The 20,329-nt window shown below is 48.3% G+C and overlaps 1 protein-coding gene and 1 non-coding gene across 11 annotated transcripts in view; both read left to right on the forward strand.

The window, feature by feature from the left end:
- LOC138973189 (hypoxia up-regulated protein 1-like) overlaps window positions 1-20,329 on the forward strand; it is a 77,864-nt gene that overhangs the window by 22,104 nt on the left and 35,431 nt on the right. For 9 of the 10 annotated variants that reach the window (XR_011457906.1, XR_011457910.1, XR_011457908.1 and 6 more), the window contains exons 13-21: window positions 744-826; window positions 1,204-1,336; window positions 1,758-1,945; window positions 2,429-2,573; window positions 3,473-3,536; window positions 10,155-10,237; window positions 10,878-11,027; window positions 13,323-13,535; window positions 13,698-13,813. Coding sequence is in view for 4 of the 10 variants with exons in the window: in XM_070345894.1 (XP_070201995.1) it covers window positions 744-826; window positions 1,204-1,336; window positions 1,758-1,945; window positions 2,429-2,573; window positions 3,473-3,536; window positions 10,155-10,237; window positions 10,878-11,027; window positions 13,323-13,535; window positions 13,698-13,813 (1,175 nt within the window). In the remaining 6 variants the exon portion in view is untranslated. The remainder of the gene's footprint in view (window positions 1-743; window positions 827-1,203; window positions 1,337-1,757; window positions 1,946-2,428; window positions 2,574-3,472; window positions 3,537-10,154; window positions 10,238-10,877; window positions 11,028-13,322; window positions 13,536-13,697; window positions 13,814-20,329) is intronic. The other variant, XR_011457909.1, reaches the window with a different exon arrangement.
- Window positions 15,672-15,790, forward strand: LOC138974957 (5S ribosomal RNA). Its single transcript, XR_011458470.1, has one exon. It is a non-coding gene; the product is annotated as a 5S ribosomal RNA (ribosomal RNA).

The following is a 20,329-nucleotide window of genomic DNA, read 5'->3' on the forward strand; positions in this document are numbered from 1 at the left end:
CTGGTCTCTTATACTCTTTCAAAACAGTGTCAGACTGTTGAAAACACAGACTTGCAGCAAGGGTCCAACCTCCACAAAAGAAAAAGCTGCAGAAGGCTGCTACTGCAGCAGTTCCAAATGAAACTGAGCAAAACAGTGTCCCTTACACAGGTCTAAGTCCGTAAATCCCTGAAAAACATCGTTGTCATCGTCCGAGTCCCCCATGAAGTCGTACCAAAACTCTGCGTTTGATCGTGTATCCATTTCGAAGTTTCAAAAAATCGCTACTCCTCTCACAGTGAACCAATTTTCAAGAAGAAAACATGTGCATAACCGGAAGGAAGTCGCGAAAACAACGAAGTCTCGTCCGCGAGAGTCTCGTTTAATATAACAACAACAATGGCTGCGCCCTACTGAGACACGTGTTTAGCGGCTGGTAGCGGGCGCTCCGCGGTCAGCCACTGCAGAAAAACAGCGGGCGCTCCGGGGCCAAATGGGTTAACACTTTGAACTGAGACTGTATTCCACACTTGTCGCACCTTGGTGACAGATCCATTAATTTTAATTTTAATTTGTCATGAGTACTTGCAGGTTTTTTTTTTAAGTGGAAAGACATTCTTTTATCTCATTCTTTGCAAGAGCCATTTGTATTACCAATGTTACATTCATGGGTTGTGAAAATTCAGCTTCAACATTTGTACCTGGTGGTAAGCTTTTGACATTGGATCCTCATCGGTGTGTGTGTGTGTGTGTGTGTGTTTCAGCCTGAGATCAGTGAAATCATTCTCATGGGAGGAGGGAGCAGACTACCCAAGGTTCAGGAGCTGCTTCTCGCATACAGTGGAAAGTGAGTGCCAGTCTCTGTTTGTTGCTTTCTCACAGTTTGCCTATATTTCAGTCCAGGGACAGATCATCAGATATAAGGAAGACAGACAAAAGAAATCTTGCAAGCAAACAGCAGCATGTAAAACTGAAACCTTCAGGGCTTTACAGATTATGCTTCCAATTGTTTCCAAAGGTTGTGGGGCATAGTTTCATGATTGCTCTGTTGAAAAGGGAATGTTCATTGTAAGAAACCATGTCCCTTTACATACTCTCTGCCTTTCTGTGGTGCATGTTAGACATACTGACATATGCAGCATCCATCTGTATCTACTCCGGTTTGTCTTTGTGACTGCTTGGTTACATGCTTGAGCAACACAACATGACAAATGACCTTTACAGGAGTGACCTGGGCAAGAGCATCAACACAGACGAAGCAGCAGCGCTAGGGGCAGTGTACCAGGCTGCCTTCCTGGGCAAGGGATTCAAGGTCAAGACTTTCCACGTCCGCGATGCCAACCTCTTCCCCATCAATGTGAGTTGTCTGTTTCTCTTCCCTTCCTTATGCCCCACCTCTGCTTGAGGTAAATGACAAACTGTGGGCTGCAAGTAACTTATTTCACGCAAGAAATCTTCCTAATTACGTTATTACTGAATGTAGATCCAACAACTTAACATTTGACTGTTTTTGTTTTGTATCATTTGATGAAACATGCACTGCTGTGAAGGTAATACGTATCTGACTCTCAGTTTTTATATATAAAGAAAAGAAGAAATTGCTGTTTTTGTGATGCATGTACTTCCAGAGAATGTTTAACGAAGAGAAAGACTGATTAGATTAAAGATGAACATATTTTCATTTTTAAAACATGTTTGAATTTTCTGAATAACAGGTTCTGTTACCTTTAAAGTATAAGACCTGAGAACGATGATGCATGCTTTACACTCATTTGCAGGTTGAGTTTGAGAAACAGAAAACTGCGGAAGATGCTGGAACTCCCTCAAGAGTGATAAAACGCACCTTGTTCGGCAGGATGAATCCCTACCCTCAGAAAAAGGTCATGACCTTCAACAAGCATTACCAGGACTTTTCCTTTGCTGTGCGCTATGGAGACCTGGATTTCCTGTCAGAGGAGGAGAAAAAGTGAGGAGATATCACAAACATTCATGTGTTTGTTGTTGTAAACGAGTGTGTGCATGTGCTGTGATAAAACAAGTTCAATAACATCTTTGACTTAAGTATGACATAGAGACTCTTGACAATGGTAGAAGTGTATGCTGTTGCTGTTTTGTTCACCTGAAGATGTCAATACACAACACATTCTTCACCATGTCTCAGTAGTGTAAGCATGAAGGAAGAATCATGTCCATAAACTCGAGTCAAACTAGACACTTTGAAATAATGGTGTGTGCATATGAGGAAGATATCAGCAAAATATTAGACTGTTAAACAAAATCGAACTTCTTTATCAATTTGTCTGTTTTAAAATGTGTATGTCAGTGAGGCACATATCTCTCTGGTCTTGCACACAAACATTTCATGAACTTTGAGCCTTTGAGGGAAGAAGTCTTATACTTATTGCTTATGTGCCTCAGATTGAGTTATTACGTGCGCTTTAATTGACAGAGCTTTCCACACAACCTTACTGAGCAACGTGAGTCTGCAAGGAGTAGACACAGCACTGAGCAAGCACAAGCAGGAGGAGGCAGAGTACAAGGGAGTCAAGGCTCACTTCAGGATGGACGAGAGCGGCATCCTGCGCCTGGACAAGGTCAGTTGCAGGCTTAGTCTTGCCACACACGTGACAATCTTCACACTTTCGTCTGAAATCAGATTTTGTTTGGTCAGCTCCAGGATTGTAATTTTCAGAGCACTTTCATGGTTTATGACCAGGATGTTGGTATTATCTGGGTGTCATAGGTCACTTTCAGTCCTTTTTATGCAATTCTCAGGTGTGGTTACCCCGTTTGTTTAGACGCAAAGAGGAGTGCCCATAGAAGACCAAATGGGGATGTGGAAGGAAGGGAGAATGAAAGCGCTGGCTTTGAATACAGTATATGATAAAGATCCCAAGTTCACAGCGAAAGTCTAAGGACTTCAAAACATAAACACACGCATGCAGGAACAAGAGGCGAAGCCTTCAAGGCTCACGTAAGAAATCGACAAACAGTAACACAAACTCAATCACTCCGTCACACATACACACACACACACACAGTAAGCATAGGTGACACTGTGCAAGAAAGCGAGACACTAGATCTAGATCTGTCTGTGTGCATGTAGCCTACTTACAGGGACACGACTGCCAACTAGTCTCGGCCCGCTCAAAATAACAATGACCGAGACTTTCAGTAATTCCTTCGTGTGACGTCTAACCCTCTTACGTCATAATGTGACGTCTTCAAATGACGAAATGTTAAAGTTTCTACCACAGACATACACACGCACACACGCACACACACGCACAGACAGACAAAGTTACGATCGCATAGGCTACACTTACGTGAGCCAAAAAGGGAAGAACAATTGGGTTGCACCGTATGGCAGCTTGCTTTCCCCAGGGAGAAAGCAACCTGAATTGTCATGAGGGTAATCTTAGAGACTTTACCATACCATACCATACCGTGCCATGCTATGCCATACTATACCATTCCTTTTGCTCTCTTTCAGGTTGAGTCTGTGTTTGAAAAACAGCAAGCAGTAGAAGAAAAGGAGGATGAATCAACCTGGTCCAGTAAGTATACAATCTTTCTATGAAAGATATTCCCCAATGTCAGAATGAGGGCCAGGGATGTTTGTTACTTTGAGTTTGTTTGTTTCTGCCGATGTTGATTTTGTTCACTTATTTGGTCAAAGGGTTTTCCTGAAACTGTGCTTTGTGTAACCTTTTGAACTAAATGGTGGGCTCAAATGCCAGGAAACATATTCTTTTCAGTTGATTTGATGCAATGAAAGTTAAAGGACTGTTACATCTGTGTGTTTTACAATGACACAGATTTGAACAGCAACTATTACAATCTGTCAAAAATAAGATTCCTTATAAAAACAATATGAGAGAAAATGAAAAAAGGAAGAATCACTCGAATACTTTAACCTTACAAACAGAGCGTCTGCCATTACCTGAAAGGTAAGTAAGTTCTATGAAAGATCATGTGCAGCTTCGTGGGATTTGTGCCGCCAGATCCCATCAGAACTGCTTTTTTGCTCAAGTTTATTGGATTTTATTGCGGCATGGTTTTTGCTTTTCCTATTTGCAGCAAAATCACATGCATTCTTATTGCACCAATAGCCCTCCCTTTTCAGTTTCATGGTAAAGAGTGAGGTTGTCCTATACCATTCAGGACATAACGTAAAAGTGAGAGGTTTTCAGCATGGTTTGGTAACAGTTATGTTAGTAATCTGTCATTGAGGTTATGGAAGGGAGGGGGGGCGGGCGGGTGGGGGTGGGATTCCACTGAAACCGTGTTAGTGGTTTGATAACCGAGTAAGTTTTTTTAGTTTTCCCCATGGACACATTCTCAGAGAACCCCATTTCATGAAAGCTTTATTCTACAGAAAATAATGTTATAACTGAGAGTCAGCATTTTACTTTGCTTGTTTTTTATGATGAGCTGTGTGAGATGGTAAGGAAGGAGAGAATGGGGAGTAACAACCATGGCAAGTGACAAGGAAATACTCCCAGCATCTTAGCACGTGTATAACATTTCTTTCACAGCAATCATCAAAAAGACAAGAACAAAAGGAGTGAGTGTGAAGGATGGATTCCTTCATTGATTGCCCAGAATCATAGATAGAATGGGGAATAAATATTATGACTGTTCAGGTAATAGAATCAATTAAATTACATACACTATACCCAACTCACATATAGCAATTAACTCTAGTTCAGTGCTGGTTACGCTGTACGCGTCCCCTTGGTAACAAGGGAGACCACTCTAAAAAAGAGAGTGACCAATCCCATAAGGCCAGACCAACTACCGGTCCGACTTCCGTATGCGTGCGCACACGCCGCCATTTGTATCATTCCACTCTCAGCGATCCAAGGGTCTGGTCGCGTTTTATGTACGCTCCTGCTGTTTTCAGCTTTACACCTTGGTCTTAGGACTTCGGATGCACCCCTTGGTACCGCCTGAAGCTTTACACCTGTTCCTATGCTGTGTGGGGTGAGATCTTTCTGATTTATCGCAACTTTAGCGACGTTTGTCGCTGCTTTCGAACTTATAAATTTTTTGACTGAAAATTTTTGTGAGTTTGTTGTTGTAATGGCGGAAGCGGCACTCAAAGATAGTGTGTTGAAGAAGCCTAGTTCGAGACAGGTCTCGGCTGATGCGACTTCTTCTAGGAAATCTTCGCGAAAGTCTAAGTACGCTGGACTTGACGCGTCTTTGACTTCTGATTCGTCTTCCGCTAAGTCACCCGTTTTGGCTGACAAGAATGTTAGCCCTTCTCTGTCTAACGTTGCCTTAGATAAAGTTAATGTTTCTGGCTCGGCCTCCGGTGTTTCGGATGCCACGGCTTGCCCAGGTTTAGCTGCCGCAGACGTAGCTTCTCTGTTGTTGACGCTTAGCGCGCAAGTTTCGACTTTAGCGTCGGAGTTGTCCTTTACTAGGGAGGAACTTCGTTCCCTTCATTCCGGTGTTTCGGATGTTTGTTCTCTTGGCAGGATACGTTCGTCTCCTTTGACGTCCACCTCTACTTCCGCCCGTCCCTCTGCTACTGTGACTCGGGCAGAGGTTCATGCCTCGCAGGATGGCGGAGCACGCTGGGTGTCTTTGCTGAATGTGTCCTCACTTGACGAAGGTATGTTGACACCGCGAGTAGCTGGGTTCTCTGGCGAAAGCGGTGTGCGTGGTCAGGAGCGAGTAGCGGGCCAACGAAAGTTGCACCGCGAAAGCTCAGATACCGCGGCTGGCCCCTCCTGCCGTGGCAGGGGGTCGGTTGCGGGTCTGGGCCCTGATCAGCGAAAGGATAAGGCTCTCGGTCCGCAACTCGAAGAGAGTGCCGGCGAGGTGCTGAGTCCTCTTCCGCCCGGGGGGCAGGAAGTTGTCGGTTATGATCCTCGGGCGGAACACGGTGTGTCCGAGGGTCAGTTTCCGGACTGCTTTCAAGAGCAGGACGGAGATACTGACAAGGGTGATCCTTCCGTTCCGGGGGACACCTGATCAGCGAAAGGGTAAGGCTCTCGGTCCGCAACTCGAAGAGAGTGCCGGCGAGGTGCTGAGTCCTCTTCCGCCCGGGGGGCAGGAAGTTGTCGGTTATGATCCTTGGGCGGAACACGGTGTGTCCGAGGGTCAGTTTCCGGACTGCTTTCAAGAGCAGGACGGAGATACTGACAAGGGTGCTCCTTCCGTTCCGGGGGACACCCAACCGAACTTGCCCTTCTCGCTCCCTGCCATGGTGGCACGGGTGGCGGAAGCGGCGCTTAAGTTCTTCCCGGAAGGGGTGGTGGAAAGTAAGACGAATCTTGCCCCACCCCTTTCGGCACTTGATGATTTCCGGTGTGCGAGGGGCAGAAGCCTCACTTCCGCTTTCGGGAATCGTCAACTGTTGCTGTGGAGATGGCATCCACCCTTAGGGGTAAACGGCACTCTCCGGTTCCTCTGCTGGCTCAGCATGGTGAGGTTCCGGAGGAAGTGTTGACTTGGTTGTGAAAGAGGGGGATCGTCCTGCTTCCTCTTTGCATAATTTCAGGTTGAATCCGTTTCCGGTCAACTTGATCGAATCTTTTGCTCTGCCATCTTGTGCGCTTCCGGTCTTACCGGAACTGGCTGGTTTAGAGAAGGTGCCTTCAGGAAGGACAAGCCTGTCCCTTGCACTGAAGGTTCTCTTTTGGCCATAGAGGAGACTGGAAGGTCTCTTCTTGAGTTGTCCTCTGTCTCTGAATCGTTACATAGGTCGCTTTCTCGATCCATTGCGTCCTCGCTCGATCCTTTCGAGTTTCGATTTGATGCTTCTCCTGCTGTGGCTACTTCTCTCCTGTCTACTTTAGCTAAAGTGACGAGAGAGCAGATGGCTCTGTCGGCAAGGCTTTACACCCATGCGGTGCTGTCTAGGAGGTCAGCCTTTTTAGCGGGTTCATAGATCTCGGACAAGGCGACCATAGAGAGTTTGAAGGTCTCGCCTTTTTCGGAAGGGGCTCTGCTGGGACAATCTTTTCTTGATGCTCTCAGGAAAGAGACCCAGGATGCGAGAGACATTGCGGTTGCGCTCTTCGCGCAACACAGTTTCCTAAGCCTCATGGCAAGTCGAGCGCGCGGACTCAGGCTGCCAGCAAGCCTCAGGCTTTCTCTTCTGGGGGCGGCAAAGTGCAGGGACGGTCCTTTGCCTCTAGGGGTAGGGGCCACGGTGCGCCCTATCAGAAGAGGCGGCAGTCTTTTGGTTCCATTTCGAGTTAGCAAGGGCAGTGGCGCTTGCAGCTGAAATGGTTTGAGGTTCAACGGATTCGTCCGGTGTGTTTCTTTGCAACCGGTTGGTTCTGATGTTTGCTTATCCTCGGCCGGTTTCGCTTCCGCTGTTGCGGCTGTGTCTTCCGGTTTCAGAATGGGATAGCCTTCTACCGTTAACACTGTGGTGTTGGTAGTTGGCATTTTTTCGGCTTTTGGCTTCCGGTTCCGTTACTGCGGGTCCTTTGCCGTTATACAGGCTTTATCCACTTCCTCTTGTACTTGGGGTAGTTTTCACAAGCGAGTCTTCTCTGTTACCACTTCCTTGGTGGATAGCGCTCGACTTTATGCCTGCGGCGAGGGTGCTTTAGCTTGTGTCGTACGCTCAAGTAGCGCGTCACTCACGGAGCTCTTTCTGTAGGCTTCGGGTAACTCCAAGCTTAAGAACTTAGGTTCTCTTTTTGGGTTCTGCGGAACCGCCCTCGGGTTTGGCAAACATTCGTTTGGATTTTGATAGCAAGGAGAAACTGTCTGTAAGATCAAGATCTCCTAGCTCGGGTAGATTGTCGCATCTTTCTTTATGATGGGCTCTTTTGTACTTGCTTTTATTCTCTCGCCGGGGCGGTTACGTTCTTAATGGTATCTTTGTGGTCCTTTAGGACGCAGATACAAAGGATGTTACTTTGCCTTTTTACCTAAGAGGGAGTCTCTGCCTTTAAGTTTTGTTCTTTTGGCGAGACTTTAATCTCTTTCTCGTCTGAAAGTTTTCTCTTTGAGTCCGATTATATGCTCGCGGGGTTTTCTTTACTAAGGAAAGCTCACGGTAAAAGGGAAAGCGCTAGTCAGGCCTCGGGGGTTTTTCGTTTCTAAACGAAAAGCTTCAGCCTGGCTGTTGTTTATTTTAGCGTTGGCTTGATGCCCTCCCTTTCACAGGGCTCTTTCTCAGAGCTGTTCGGCGACCTTTTGGTCTCACAGACGGGTCTTTGCAATCTTGGTTTTCAGACCTCTTAAGACTGGCAAGAAGGCATCTTTGCTTTCTCACATTCGTATTACACGGATGTCTATTGTGGGGGTATCCTTGAGATATTCAGGGGCTTCCGCTTCAACTCTGGATTTGGTTCAGAGTCTTTATAGGGTTTTTGTGCTTTGTTCACTTGTCGCTTAGACTGGCGTGGTTCAAAGTTCTTATTTCTTACGGAAAGAACGCCTCTTCTTTCCGTTGATTGCAGGTGGCTATCCACCTTTCTTTTTGGGTGGCCGTTTTGTCTTCCATGTCTTTTTTAAGACTTTATGAGATTTCTGTCACATTGGTATGGCTTGGTGCAGCTTTGCTTTAACCCTTTGTCAAGGCTAGCCTGGCGGTTCAAAACGGGAAACGGCCGAGCTTACTCTAGTAGCTCCTGTGAGAAGTGGGAGTAAGCGTGCTTTCTTCGTCGCGTTATGACCTTCGTGGTTGAAAACGACGTTAAACACCAAATAAGAAAGAAAGAAGCGTGCTTTCTGGCTATTTTGTTTAAAGACAGCGTTTCTAAGAAAGACCGATCTATGTCTTGTGGGTTTCCTTGAAGTTTTCCGGCAGTTAAGCGGAAAATGGGAAAATCCAGCTTCCAATGGCGTTTTCATTTCATGAAGCAAGAATTTGGCTCCTTTAGAGTCAGGTTTAGCCAATTAAACTTTTCGGGTTTCGAAAATTTTTCTGACTCGCACGGATCTTGTTAGCTCTTTGAACCTAAAGGTCGCTTGCCTTATCTTTCTTCTCTGTCGGGATTTTACCTCGACATTTAAGCGATAAATGGGGACATTCAGCTTCCATTGGCATTTTCATTTCTGGAAGCAAGAGTTTGGCTTTGTTATAGTCACGTTTAGCCAGTTTAACGTTTCGAGTTTCGAAGATTCTTCTGTCTTTCACGGATCTTGTTAGATCATTGAACCAAAGGGCATTTGCCTTATCTTTCTTCTCCGTCGTGGTCTAACCGTGATCGGTTGAAAGCGACGTTAAACACTGTTTTAAGGAGGGTAGAAGGTCTATCTACTCTGGTAGAGGTATGACGTTTTGTAGTCAACCTTACCTAATTAGTCTGCTACACTGGTTTCTTGCTCCTGGGTAGCTCGATGTGGTTATTCGTCCCGGGAGGACTCTCACAAGGTACCTGTCACTGACTCGGCATTTGGTCAGAGAGTCAGAAGCTTTTACGTTATCACTTAACACAGCAGGTGTAAGGATATTATGAAAGGGACTTAAGTGAGTCTCCATGTTTGATTAGACAGGTGTTTACCTGTTGGCATACACAGTCTGGAGATGTTAGGGCAGGTTTACCTTTCACTATAGCTAGGACGTAGAAAGTCTGGTCGTCTGGCTGAAGTGCTAGAATCAGCATACTGGCGATCAGAGGATATTTTCATAAACTTTTACCTCAGGGACATAGCTTCACTGAGGAAGGATGGCAGCTCTGCGCTACCAGCAATGGTAGCCGCAGGGCAAGTCCTTCTTGGTTGAATTTTGGTATGTACCCACCACCTATAGTAGCAATCTGCTATATGTGAGTTGGGTATAGTGTATGTAATTTAATACAAAATTTTAGAAATAAATTTTAATTTAATTAATATACTTACCCAACTCACATCGTTTAATCCCTCCCGCCTCCCCGCTGTGGTGGTATTTGGGACTAAAAAAGGAGTGAGTTGGGCTTCGATGGAATGATACAAATGGCGGCGTGTGCGCACGCATACGGAAGTCGGACCGGTAGTGGTCTGGCCTTATGGGATTGGTCACTCTCTTTTTTAGAGTGGTCTCCCTTGTTACCAAGGGGACGCGTACAGCGTAACCAGCACTGAACTAGAGTTAATTGCTATATGTGAGTTGGGTAAGTATATTAATTAAATTAAAATTTATTTCTAAAATTTTGTATTTTCAATCATTGTTGCCTTGCATGTTCTGCGGTTTGTAAACTGAGGTTTTCTTCCTCTAGAAATCGGCAGTGCCTTTGGTGGACTGTTTGGCGGCAAAGAGGGCGAGGCGGAAGAGGGCAAAACGGAGACGCCAGAGGAAGGGGTAAGAGTTGCCTTATTATACTTGCTAATTGATTGCTTGTTGATGTTGTGGTAGTTGGTATTTTGCTTCTTGATCCCCAGTCTTATGGGCTTTTTACATGTTCAGGTTGCTCTTGGCATTTTGATCTTTGGTTTACGAAGTTATACGATGCATGAGTTTGTTTGATCCTCCTGTTGTTAAAAAACATTTTAGAATTTGTTTGCACACATTACCAGAGTACCCAGAATTGCTAGTTCGTATTTTTGCTGTTTTTATTTATTTAATTTGTGTAAATTGCACAACTTTTCCTTATTTTTGTGTGTTTTATGTTACTGAGTTGTTGGTTTTGTTTTTTTATTGCCTGTGTTTTTTATTGCCTGTGTTATCCAGCCCCATAGTTTGTGTAGTAATTGGAGACAGGGAGAGGTTCTTGATTTACCATATCATCAAACTAATATCCTGCTTCATTGCTCATTCAAATGTTGTGGAGAGGACAGTGCCATTATGCCATGAATAGAAGGAACATGCCATTGCGCTTGAGACTGGGGCGATTAAATTGGATTGTGGTTGATTCTGGTTTTGTTGTCTGCTTTTTTACGTGTTTTTTTGGTTCATGTTGAGTTTTGTTTGATGTGTTTGCCCCTGTTTGTTGTTTGCTCAGGCTGCTCCACCTCAGCATGCGGAAACTAACCAAACTGAAACCCGTTCAGATCAGTCTGGTCAGAATCAGACTGGCACAGACCGGTCTGAGCAGGATCAGGGCAGCTCTGACAAGGCCAAGGAGGAGAAAAAAGAGAAGCCAAAGAAAAAGGTTTTGACCTTTTTTTGCAATCTTCTTGCAATCGCTTGAAACATTTGTGCTAAGATTGAATAGCTGTGACTTGATAAACCAGCTCTAAAGAAACCGACCAGCAGCAGAAATGTTATGTAACTGTTGAGTTCCACAAGTAGAGCTGAACAAGTAGAACTTTCATTAATGCTTGTCCTATAGAGCTGAACAAATAGAACTTTCAAATGCTTGTCCTATAGAGCTGAACAAGTAGAACTTTCATTAATGCTTGTCCTATAGAGCTGAACAAGTAGAACTTTCAAATGCTTGTCCTATAGAGCTGAACAAATAGAACTTTCAAATGCTTGTCCTATAGAGCTGAACAAGTAGAACTTTCATTAATGCTTGTCCTATAGAGCTGAACAAGTAGAACTTTCATTAATGCTTGTCCTATAGAGCTGAACAAGTAGAACTTTCAAATGCTTGTCCTATAGAGCTGAACAAATAGAACTTTCAAATGCTTGTCCTATAGAGCTGAACAAATAGAACTTTCAAATGCTTGTCCTATAGAGCTGAACAAATAGAACTTTCAAATGCTTGTCCTATAGAGCTGAACAAGTAGAACTTTCAAATGCTTGTCCTATAGAGCTGAACAAATAGAACTTTCAAATGCTTGTCCTATAGAGCTGAACAAGTAGAACTTTCATTAATGCTTGTCCTATAGAGCTGAACAAGTAGAACTTTCATTAATGCTTGTCCTATAGAGCTGAACAAATAGAACTTTCAAATGCTTGTCCTATAGAGCTGAACAAATAGAACTTTCAAATGCTTGTCCTATAGAGCTGAACAAGTAGAACTTTCAAATGCTTGTGAGCTGAACATTAAGAGAACATATTCTGCAAAGCATAAAGAATAGTGTGAAAACTTCCAGTTGTATACAGTATAGTGAGGAGAACATTGAGAGAAATACATGTAGGAGACTTGTTTTGAGTCTGAACAGTTAAGCACTTGTTTTTCTTTCTCCAGATGGCAAACCTTTTCATTCAAACACATATACAATACTTAAACAGAAGTAATGGGGGCCTTCTTTAGCTGATTGAGCCCACTTTCTTTATATTTAAGCATAGCTGTAACCTCGCCCTTGCACCTGTCAGAATACCAGAAGCGTTGTAGCAGCTGTTGTCATTGTTGTATCTGTAGTAGTCTCCTTTGATGTGTTATGCTGAGTTTCTGTTATTGCAAGCAAACATTAGCTTAGCTTTTGGATAATATGCATGCCTGCATATGAGTTGGTTTTGCATGGGTAACAACTCGGGCGCATTTATTTTCACAGGTATTATATGCAACTTGTCTCCTTGATTACATCTTCCTTTTCTTGCCTGGCTGTTTGCCACATGTCTGCTGGCCAATTTGGTGCAAATAACTTTTTATTTGTAATTTAAATTCCAAATATGTTTGGATTTTCTGTTTCTTCATTTGTTCAGACAAATTTTACCTTTGTTCGATTTTTTCAACTTTGTTGTTTCTCTTCTGTGCCCGGAAACTTGTTGGCTCACGAAGTGTAGCCTATGCGATCGTAACTTTGTCTGTCTGTGCGTTTGTGCGTTTGTGCGTGTGTGTGTGCGTGTGTGTGTGTGTTTGTGCGTGTGTATGTCTGTGGTAGAAACTTTAACATTTCCGAGTCTATGTGTGAGTGGTTATCCAAGACTATGGATAAAGCTCGCATAAGATTACGTCACGGTCAAAAGTGTTTGACGTCAATTAATGCATCATGACGGCATGCCTCCCTGTAGTCTTTCTCTCTCGCGTGGTGTGTGTGGTCTCGGTCATTGTTATTTTGAGCGGGCCGAGACTATTTGGCAGTCGTGTCCCTGTAAGTAGGCTACATGCAGACAGACAGATCTAGATCTAGTGTCTCTCTTTCTTGCACAGTGTCACCTAAGCTTACTGTGTGTGTGGGTGTGTATGTGTGACGGAGTGATTGAGTTTGTGTTACTGTTTGTTTATTTCTTACGTGAGCCTTGAAGGCTTCGCCTCTTGTTTTCTAATTCCAAACTTGTTTTTGTCATCAACTTTTGGTCTTCTTTCCTTTTTACACAGCCATATATACGGACTGTGTATAGGATTTGGTCTGTCTGTTTGTTTCTCTGTTTCTCTAAATCAAAAAACAAGAAAGGTAGGTTGTTTCTGTGTTGTTTTGGTCTGTGTCTCTGTTTCTCTGTTTGTCTTCAGATTAGACTTGTATCTCTGGTTTTGATTTTTTAGTGTGAACATAACTGTTTTAATTTGTGTGCATCTTTGTTATGTACTCACCTGTACCTTTTGCATCTTCTTTAGGGCACAGAATCAACAGAAGAAAAAGCAGAAGAGGAACCTAGTGAGAAGAAGGAAGATGCAGCAGAGAAGAAAGAGGAGGAAGAGAAACCAGCTACAGAGGAGAAGAAGAGCGAGACGGATGGAGAGAAGAAAGAAGGGAAAGAAGAAAAGACAGATGAGAAGAGCAAGGACAAAAAGGACAAAAAGTCGAAGGAAGGAGAAGAAAAGAAGCAGGTCAGAATGTTTACCAATCTGTTCAGCATGTGTATATGTATGTGTGTGTGTTTAGGTCTGTGTGTGCATGCATGCATGTGTGTCCGTGTTGTGCAGTGTGACAACAAAATGCTCGTGCATTTCAGTAGAGAAGTAATGACTAATGTGAACACTGCTTTGCAGCCCGAGAAGCCAGCTGCTCCAAAGGTTGTGACCCTGAAGGAAGATATCAAGGCTGACGTTGAAGTGAAGGACATGATGCAGCTCCCCAAGCAAAAAATGAAAGAAGCTAAACAGAGGTTGGTACACTAGCTGCTATCTTATTTTGTTGGTGTTACAGTGGTACCTGTCATGAAAGGACACCCTCGGGACCTTATGTTGCATGTGGCCAGCCACGACAGGTATATTTGGTAAAGATAATAGACAAAGGGAAAAAGCAAGGTGTTCATTCTTGGAAGCTGTCCTCTCTTCATTCATTGAATGGCTTTACATTGCATGTGGCAGTGTATGTATTCGTGATTAAATTACATATCTTACCCAACTCACATATAGCAATTAACCCATAGTTCAGTGCTGATACCGCTGTACGCGTCCCCTTAGCAACAAGGAAGAAGCCTCTAAAAAAGAGTGACCGAGACCCGTAAGGGTCTCTAGGCCCGCCCGTAAGGGAGGCTGCCTTCCATATGCGCGCGCATATGCCGCCATCTTGTCTTTCTACTCTCAGCGCTCGGTGTAGCTGGTCGCTTTTGGTACGCTCCGGCTGTTTTCAGCCTACTTGCTTGGTCTTCCAGACCTGGTTTGTGTTCCCCTTGGTGTCTTCTTGTCTCCGGACTTCGCATTTGCTGTTGAGGTGAGATCTTTCCATTTTTGACTCGCATGCGAAGCAAAAGTGAGTCTATGTACTCACCCGAGTCGTCCGGCCGTCCGGCCGGCCGTCCGGAAAACTTTAACGTTGGATATTTCTTGGACACTATTCAGTCTATCAGTACCAAATTTGGCAAGATGGTGTATGATGACAAGGCCCCAAAAAACATACATAGCATCTTGACCTTGCTTCAAGGTCAAGGTCGCAGGGGCCATAAATGTTGTCTAAAAAACAGCTATTTTTCACATTTTTCCCATTTTCTCTGAAGTTTTTGAGATTGAATACCTCACCTATATATGATAGTCAATATAACACTTACCTCGACAGTACTATTCTTGCACATTATCTATTATAGGCCGAAAAAATTGGACAAAACGCTGAGTGGGTACAATTATCTCCCATAACCATGCGCCACCGTGGATCCCAAGCACTGTCCGAGTGCTTCCCCCTTACAGGATGTAGGTGGCGCGTTCTCTTTCTTTTTTCGCGCGTGTCAGACCGGCTGTGTTTCTGCTACGCTCCCGGATTATTTTGGACTAAGAGGCTTCTTTTCTGTGTGGACTATCACCTGTTGGATTATTGTGTGTTATTCCACTTCTGGCTTGAGGCTACGTTGTGTTTCCTTCAACTTGTGCCTCCGTTTTTGTGTGGCGGACTCGGCGTGCCTCCCGTCCTACTTCGTGGTGACCGGTCGTCTGCTTCTCGTTTCGCCGCATTCACTTGAGTATTGACCTAAATTTTCTTTGAATTTTGTTAATTCTCGGTCTTTAAGGGTACGTACAGGGCGAGGTAGGATGTCTCGTCCTGTTTTGGGCTCTGGTTCTACGGAACCAGAGTCTGCCGGGGGCAACCCTTCTCCGGGCGCCCAGCGTCATGTTTTACGCACGGAGAAGGGGATCTTTCGGCGCTCCGACTCTCCCTCCCCAAACGCTTTGCGTTTGCGGCGAGGGAGGGCGGAGAAAGCCTGTTTGAGCAAGCTCAATGCGAGCTTGCTCAAACAGGCTGGGCTTGAGCCTGGGACTTCGGGCGGGGCTGCGCCGTCGAAGGTTCGGGGAAGGTCGAGGGGAAAGAAAAAGCTTCTTTCTCCTTCTCCTTCAGTGGAACAAGCTTCCCCCCCTTCGACGCCGTTGTCCGGCCCTCAGTCTCAGGCTTCAGCTCCTCCCGGTTTCAAGCCTGGGGGGAAGGTTTCCTTCTCCTCCCTGGCTCGAATCCGGGGGCAGGTCGATTCCCAACCCTCTTTGGGGGTTGGTGAATCCGATCTAGGGGCTACTGGAGAGACTCAGGTTTTGACAGCCAACGGCCATACCACGTTGTAAACACCGGTTCTCGTCCGACCACCGAAGTTAAGCAACGTCGGGCCCGGTTAGTACTTGGATGGGTGACCGCCTGGGAACACCGGGTGCAGTTGGCATTAAAATCTTCCTTTTCCGGTGCCTCTCCTGTGCCCTCCTCGGTTTCCACCGCTGTGGAAGCCAGGAGGGACACGGGTCCTCCTCTGAACTCCCTCGCTGGGTCGTCTGCTGCTGTTTCGACAGTAGTTTCGGCCTCCTGGGGGGGGGAGATCGGAGGAGATGACGGGGTCTCTGAATTCCCTCCCCGCTGGGGTTGGGATGCGAATTGACCCCGTTCAGGGCGGTCCTGTGGGGGCAGGGGTTTCAGGCTTCGTGCCTACGACCACTGCTACTACGGTTCCCTCTGACGTCCGTGTGACTGGTGGCTGTCCCTCTATGAAACGCTCCGGCCGACTAGTTACTGGACGTGGAGGTGTTCGACAGAACGTGGTACTTCTGTCGAATGGTCAGGGCGACGGGAACATTGTTTCTGTTGCTCAGACCGACACCTCCGACCGGACCGTCTTGACCCCACGCCATTCCTTAGCGTCTGGTGTTCGGGTGACGGATGGTCCGGACCAAGGGTCCGGAACGTTCCAGGCTTACGGGTCGGGATCGAACCGGACCCACGGGTCCCGACTGGACTTGACCTCCGGGTTTGGTCCGGACGGGACCCATGGTACGGGACCGTACCGGACCTTAGGGTCCGGTGCGGGACAGTACCTCTGGCCCTTGCCGGACCCCCGGACCTACGGGTCCGGATGGTACGGTACGGGACCAGTGGTTCGGTCGGGACCGGACCACCCGACCACCTCTGTTGGTCTGGGTGGTCTGGCACCGAACCGGAACACACCGGACCACCGGACCTACGGGTCCGGATGGTACGGTACCGGACCAGTGGTCCGGTCGGGGCCGGACCACTCGACCACCTCTGTTGGTCCGGGTGGGCTGGCACCGAACCGGACCATGCCGGACCTACGGGTCCGGATGGTACGGTATGTCCACGTCCGACCGAGCCACCCGAACACTTCTGTGGGTACGGATGGTTCGGTACCGAACGGGACCTCCGGATGCTACGGGACCGGACCGAACCTACGGGTTCGGATGGTCCGGTACCGGACCAGTGGTCCGGTCCGAACCGGACCACCCGACCACCTCTGTTGGTCCAGATGGTCTGTCACCGAACCGGACCATACCGGACCTACGGGTCCGGATGGTACGGTAGGTCCACGTCCGGACCGAACCACCCGAACACTTCTGTGGGTACGGATGGTTCGGTGCCGTACGGGACCGCCGGATGGTACGGGACCGGACCACAGGACCGGAACACCGGACCACCCTATCGGATCGGTCCGGACCACCCGACCACCTCTGTTGGTCCGGATGGTCTGGCACCGAACCGGACCTACGGGTCCGGATGGTACGGTATGTCCACGTCCGGACCGAGCCACCCGAACACTTCTGTGGGTACGGGTGGTTCGGTGCCGAACGGGACCTCCGGATGGTGCGGGACCGGACCGGACCTACGGGTCCGGATGGTCCGGTGCTGGACCGGTGGTCCGGTCCGGACCGGACCACCCGACCACCTCTGTTGGTCCGGATGGTCTGGCGCCGGACCACCGGACTTACGGGTCCGGATGGTACGGTGTGTCCACGTCCGGACCGAACCACCCGAACACTTCTGTGGGTACGGATGGTTCGGTGCCGAACAGGACCTCCGGATGGTACCGGACCTACGGGTCCGGACCTACGGGTCCGGATGGCCCGGTGTCGGACCACCCGACCACCTCTGTTGGTCTGGATGGTCTGGCACCGAACCGGACCATACCGGACCACGGGTCCGGATGGTACGGTATGTCCACGTCCGGACCTAACCACCCGAACACTTCTGTGGGTACGATGGTTCGGTGCCGAACGGGACCTCCGGATGGTCCGGCACCGGACCGGAACACCGGACCACCCTACCGGACCGGATCGGCACCCCCGACCGGACCGGACCATTTCTTTTCTGATCAGACCCGATGGGTTCCTGTTCAGTCTATAAATGGCGGGGGTTCGTTGGCTGGGCTGACCCAACAGTCGCAGGGTTGTTGTTTTTCTCCCCCTTCGGCTGCTGGAGACGTTTCGTCTTTGGGGCAGGGGTCTTCGCGGCCTCTTGCTTCTGTGGGCGTTTCGTCACAGCCTGCTTCATCGCTTTCGGCTCTTCCCCCTCAAGCTCCCTACACTCCTGCTTTTGAGGAGTTGTCGGGAAGTGAAGAGGAGAGTGAGTCGGAGGACGATAGGAAGGAGGATCAGGGTCGCCCTGAGGTTAACACTGATCCTCTACCCTTGCCGGTTTCTGATGGAACTTCCGAAGCTATGCTTCGTACTTTGCAACAGTACATGACAGACATCACGCGGCGTCTTGACGTCACGGATGCCTCTCTTAAGCGTCTGTCGTCTAGTGTTGACACACAGGACCTGGACCCGGGGTTTTAGGACGAGAGGCAGGAGGCTCGTCCTCGCACAGCTAGAAGGACGTTTGAACAGTTTCAGGACGTCCTTCCCTGAGACGCCCTCTCGTCCTTTGAGTCCGCTTCGGCCCGGGCGCGGGAGGCTCACGCCGCGTCTGCCGGCGGCTCGTTTTATGAACGATCCGTCCGCCGGCAATTCGCGTTCCACCCTAGTCTTAGTGCCACGGTGGAAGCGGCAGCACATCGCCTGAGGAGTACAGATTCACGTGCAAACGCGACCTATGTTCCTCGGGAGGACGCGGGTTCAGTGCCATGCTTTCCTTCGGGAGGCGCACCTCCACTGTTTCCTCGTGTCCAATCTGTTTCGTCCCTCCCTTTTCCCTTTGACTCTCGAACTCTCACTTTCCAGACTTCGAGTGTTTAGGGTGGGGCTGACGGTGATGTGTTCGTTGGGGAGGTGCCTTCGGTCAAGAAGGTGGAACTGAGCTCTGCTTCGTTCCACAATCTTGAGGCCACCGTTTCTTCCACAGTCGAGGCCCAATGGCCTTGACATGGATGAGCACGCTGTCCACACTGTTGGACCCTCCCGATCGGGCAGAGTCCGATTCCACTCGGGTCCTTGACACGGTTCGAGTGGATCGGGCTTTGCATGCCGTGCGATCGTGCGTGACGTCTGCGGCAGAATTGGCCATTGGAACACGGGTCCACTTTATTGGCCCTGTTCCGTGATCATTTTCTGCCTACTTCTATAGTGCCTCCGGATATGAGGAAGAGTCTGAGGAACACGTTTCCTCAGCCTTCTTCCCTCTTTCATCCGGACACTGTTCGTTCTGTGGTGGAGTCCACACGCCAGAGGAACACTGATTCTCTGATGGTTGGCCTCGCTGCTTCGGCGACGGCGGCGGGGAGTAAGAGAAGTGCTACAGTCACCTCCAGCTCCCAGCCTCAGAAGAAGAAGAAGAAGAAGAAGCCAGTTTCACTGCCTCCTTCTTCCTCCTCTTAGGCGCCTGTTGCGTTCCCAAGCAAGACGAAGGGTGCTCAGACAGGTAAGGGGAAGCAGCACCACCAGGGGGGGTGGTCGCAAGCCTGCGCCTGCCCGCCAGCAGAATTTTCAGTGAGTCCCGGCCCTACGTTGACGCCCCCTCAAGTTGCCCCTCTTTCGTCCGTCGGTTCCCTTTTTCGGGCCCGCGGCATGTGGGGCAGACTGGTCTCCAACCAGTTTTTCTTGAGGGTGGTGTGGTCGGGGTTTTCTCTACCGCTGTCGTCACAACCTCCATTGTCCGCTCTACCCTGGACGTTCCCCACTCCTCGAGACCCTGCCAGATGGCAGGCTCTTCAGGACGAGGTGAACTCGTTGGTCGAGAAGAAGGCGGTCTACCCCCTTTCTCAGCCTTCTCCAGGGTTCTGCTCCCGCCTGTTCACCGTCCCCAAAAAGGACGGCCGGTTCAGGCCGGTGTTGGACCTCTCCACCTTGAACTTGTACCTTCACAGGTGCAAGTTCAAGATGGAAACCCCTTCGTCGGTCCGGTTGGCCATCCGGCCAAACGATTGGGCCATGTCTGGGACCTCCAGGATGCTTACTTCCACATCCTGGTGGCCCCGGGGTACCGACATCTGCTCCGGTTCGTTTGGGAGGGCACAGTGTTCGAGTTTCGGGCCCTCCCATTCGGCCTGTCCTTGGCCCCTCTGATTTTCAACGGGGACAACAACACCACATGCTTAGCTTACCTTCGCCACCAGGGGGGCACCAATTCTCGGTCCCTCTCCCTGTTGGCGGAGGAGATTCTGCTCTGGTGCCAGACCAATCAGGTCCGGATGTCAGTCCAGTTCGTTCCGGGGAAACTGAACGCCCTGGTCGACATTCTCAGTCGGGGCGATCAGGTTCTCTCCACAGAATGGACCATCGCTCACAACGTTCTACAGCGTCTGTGGGCAAGGTGGGACCGTCCTCTGATCGATCGGTTCGCAACTCGATTCAGCGCTCGGCTTCCCAGGTACGTCAGCCCCTTTCGAGACATGAATGCGTTCCACTTGGACGCATTCACTCTCTTGTGGAGGCTCCTCGATGCTTACACCTATCCCCCGACATCTCTGATTCCGAGGGTGCTGGCAAAATATCTGCAGGAACGACCAAGACTGATTTTGGTCGCGCCTTACTGGCCAACA

The sequence above is a fragment of the Littorina saxatilis genome, linkage group LG8 (assembly GCF_037325665.1).
Source record: "Littorina saxatilis isolate snail1 linkage group LG8, US_GU_Lsax_2.0, whole genome shotgun sequence".
Classification (NCBI taxonomy): Eukaryota; Metazoa; Mollusca; class Gastropoda; order Littorinimorpha; family Littorinidae; genus Littorina; species Littorina saxatilis.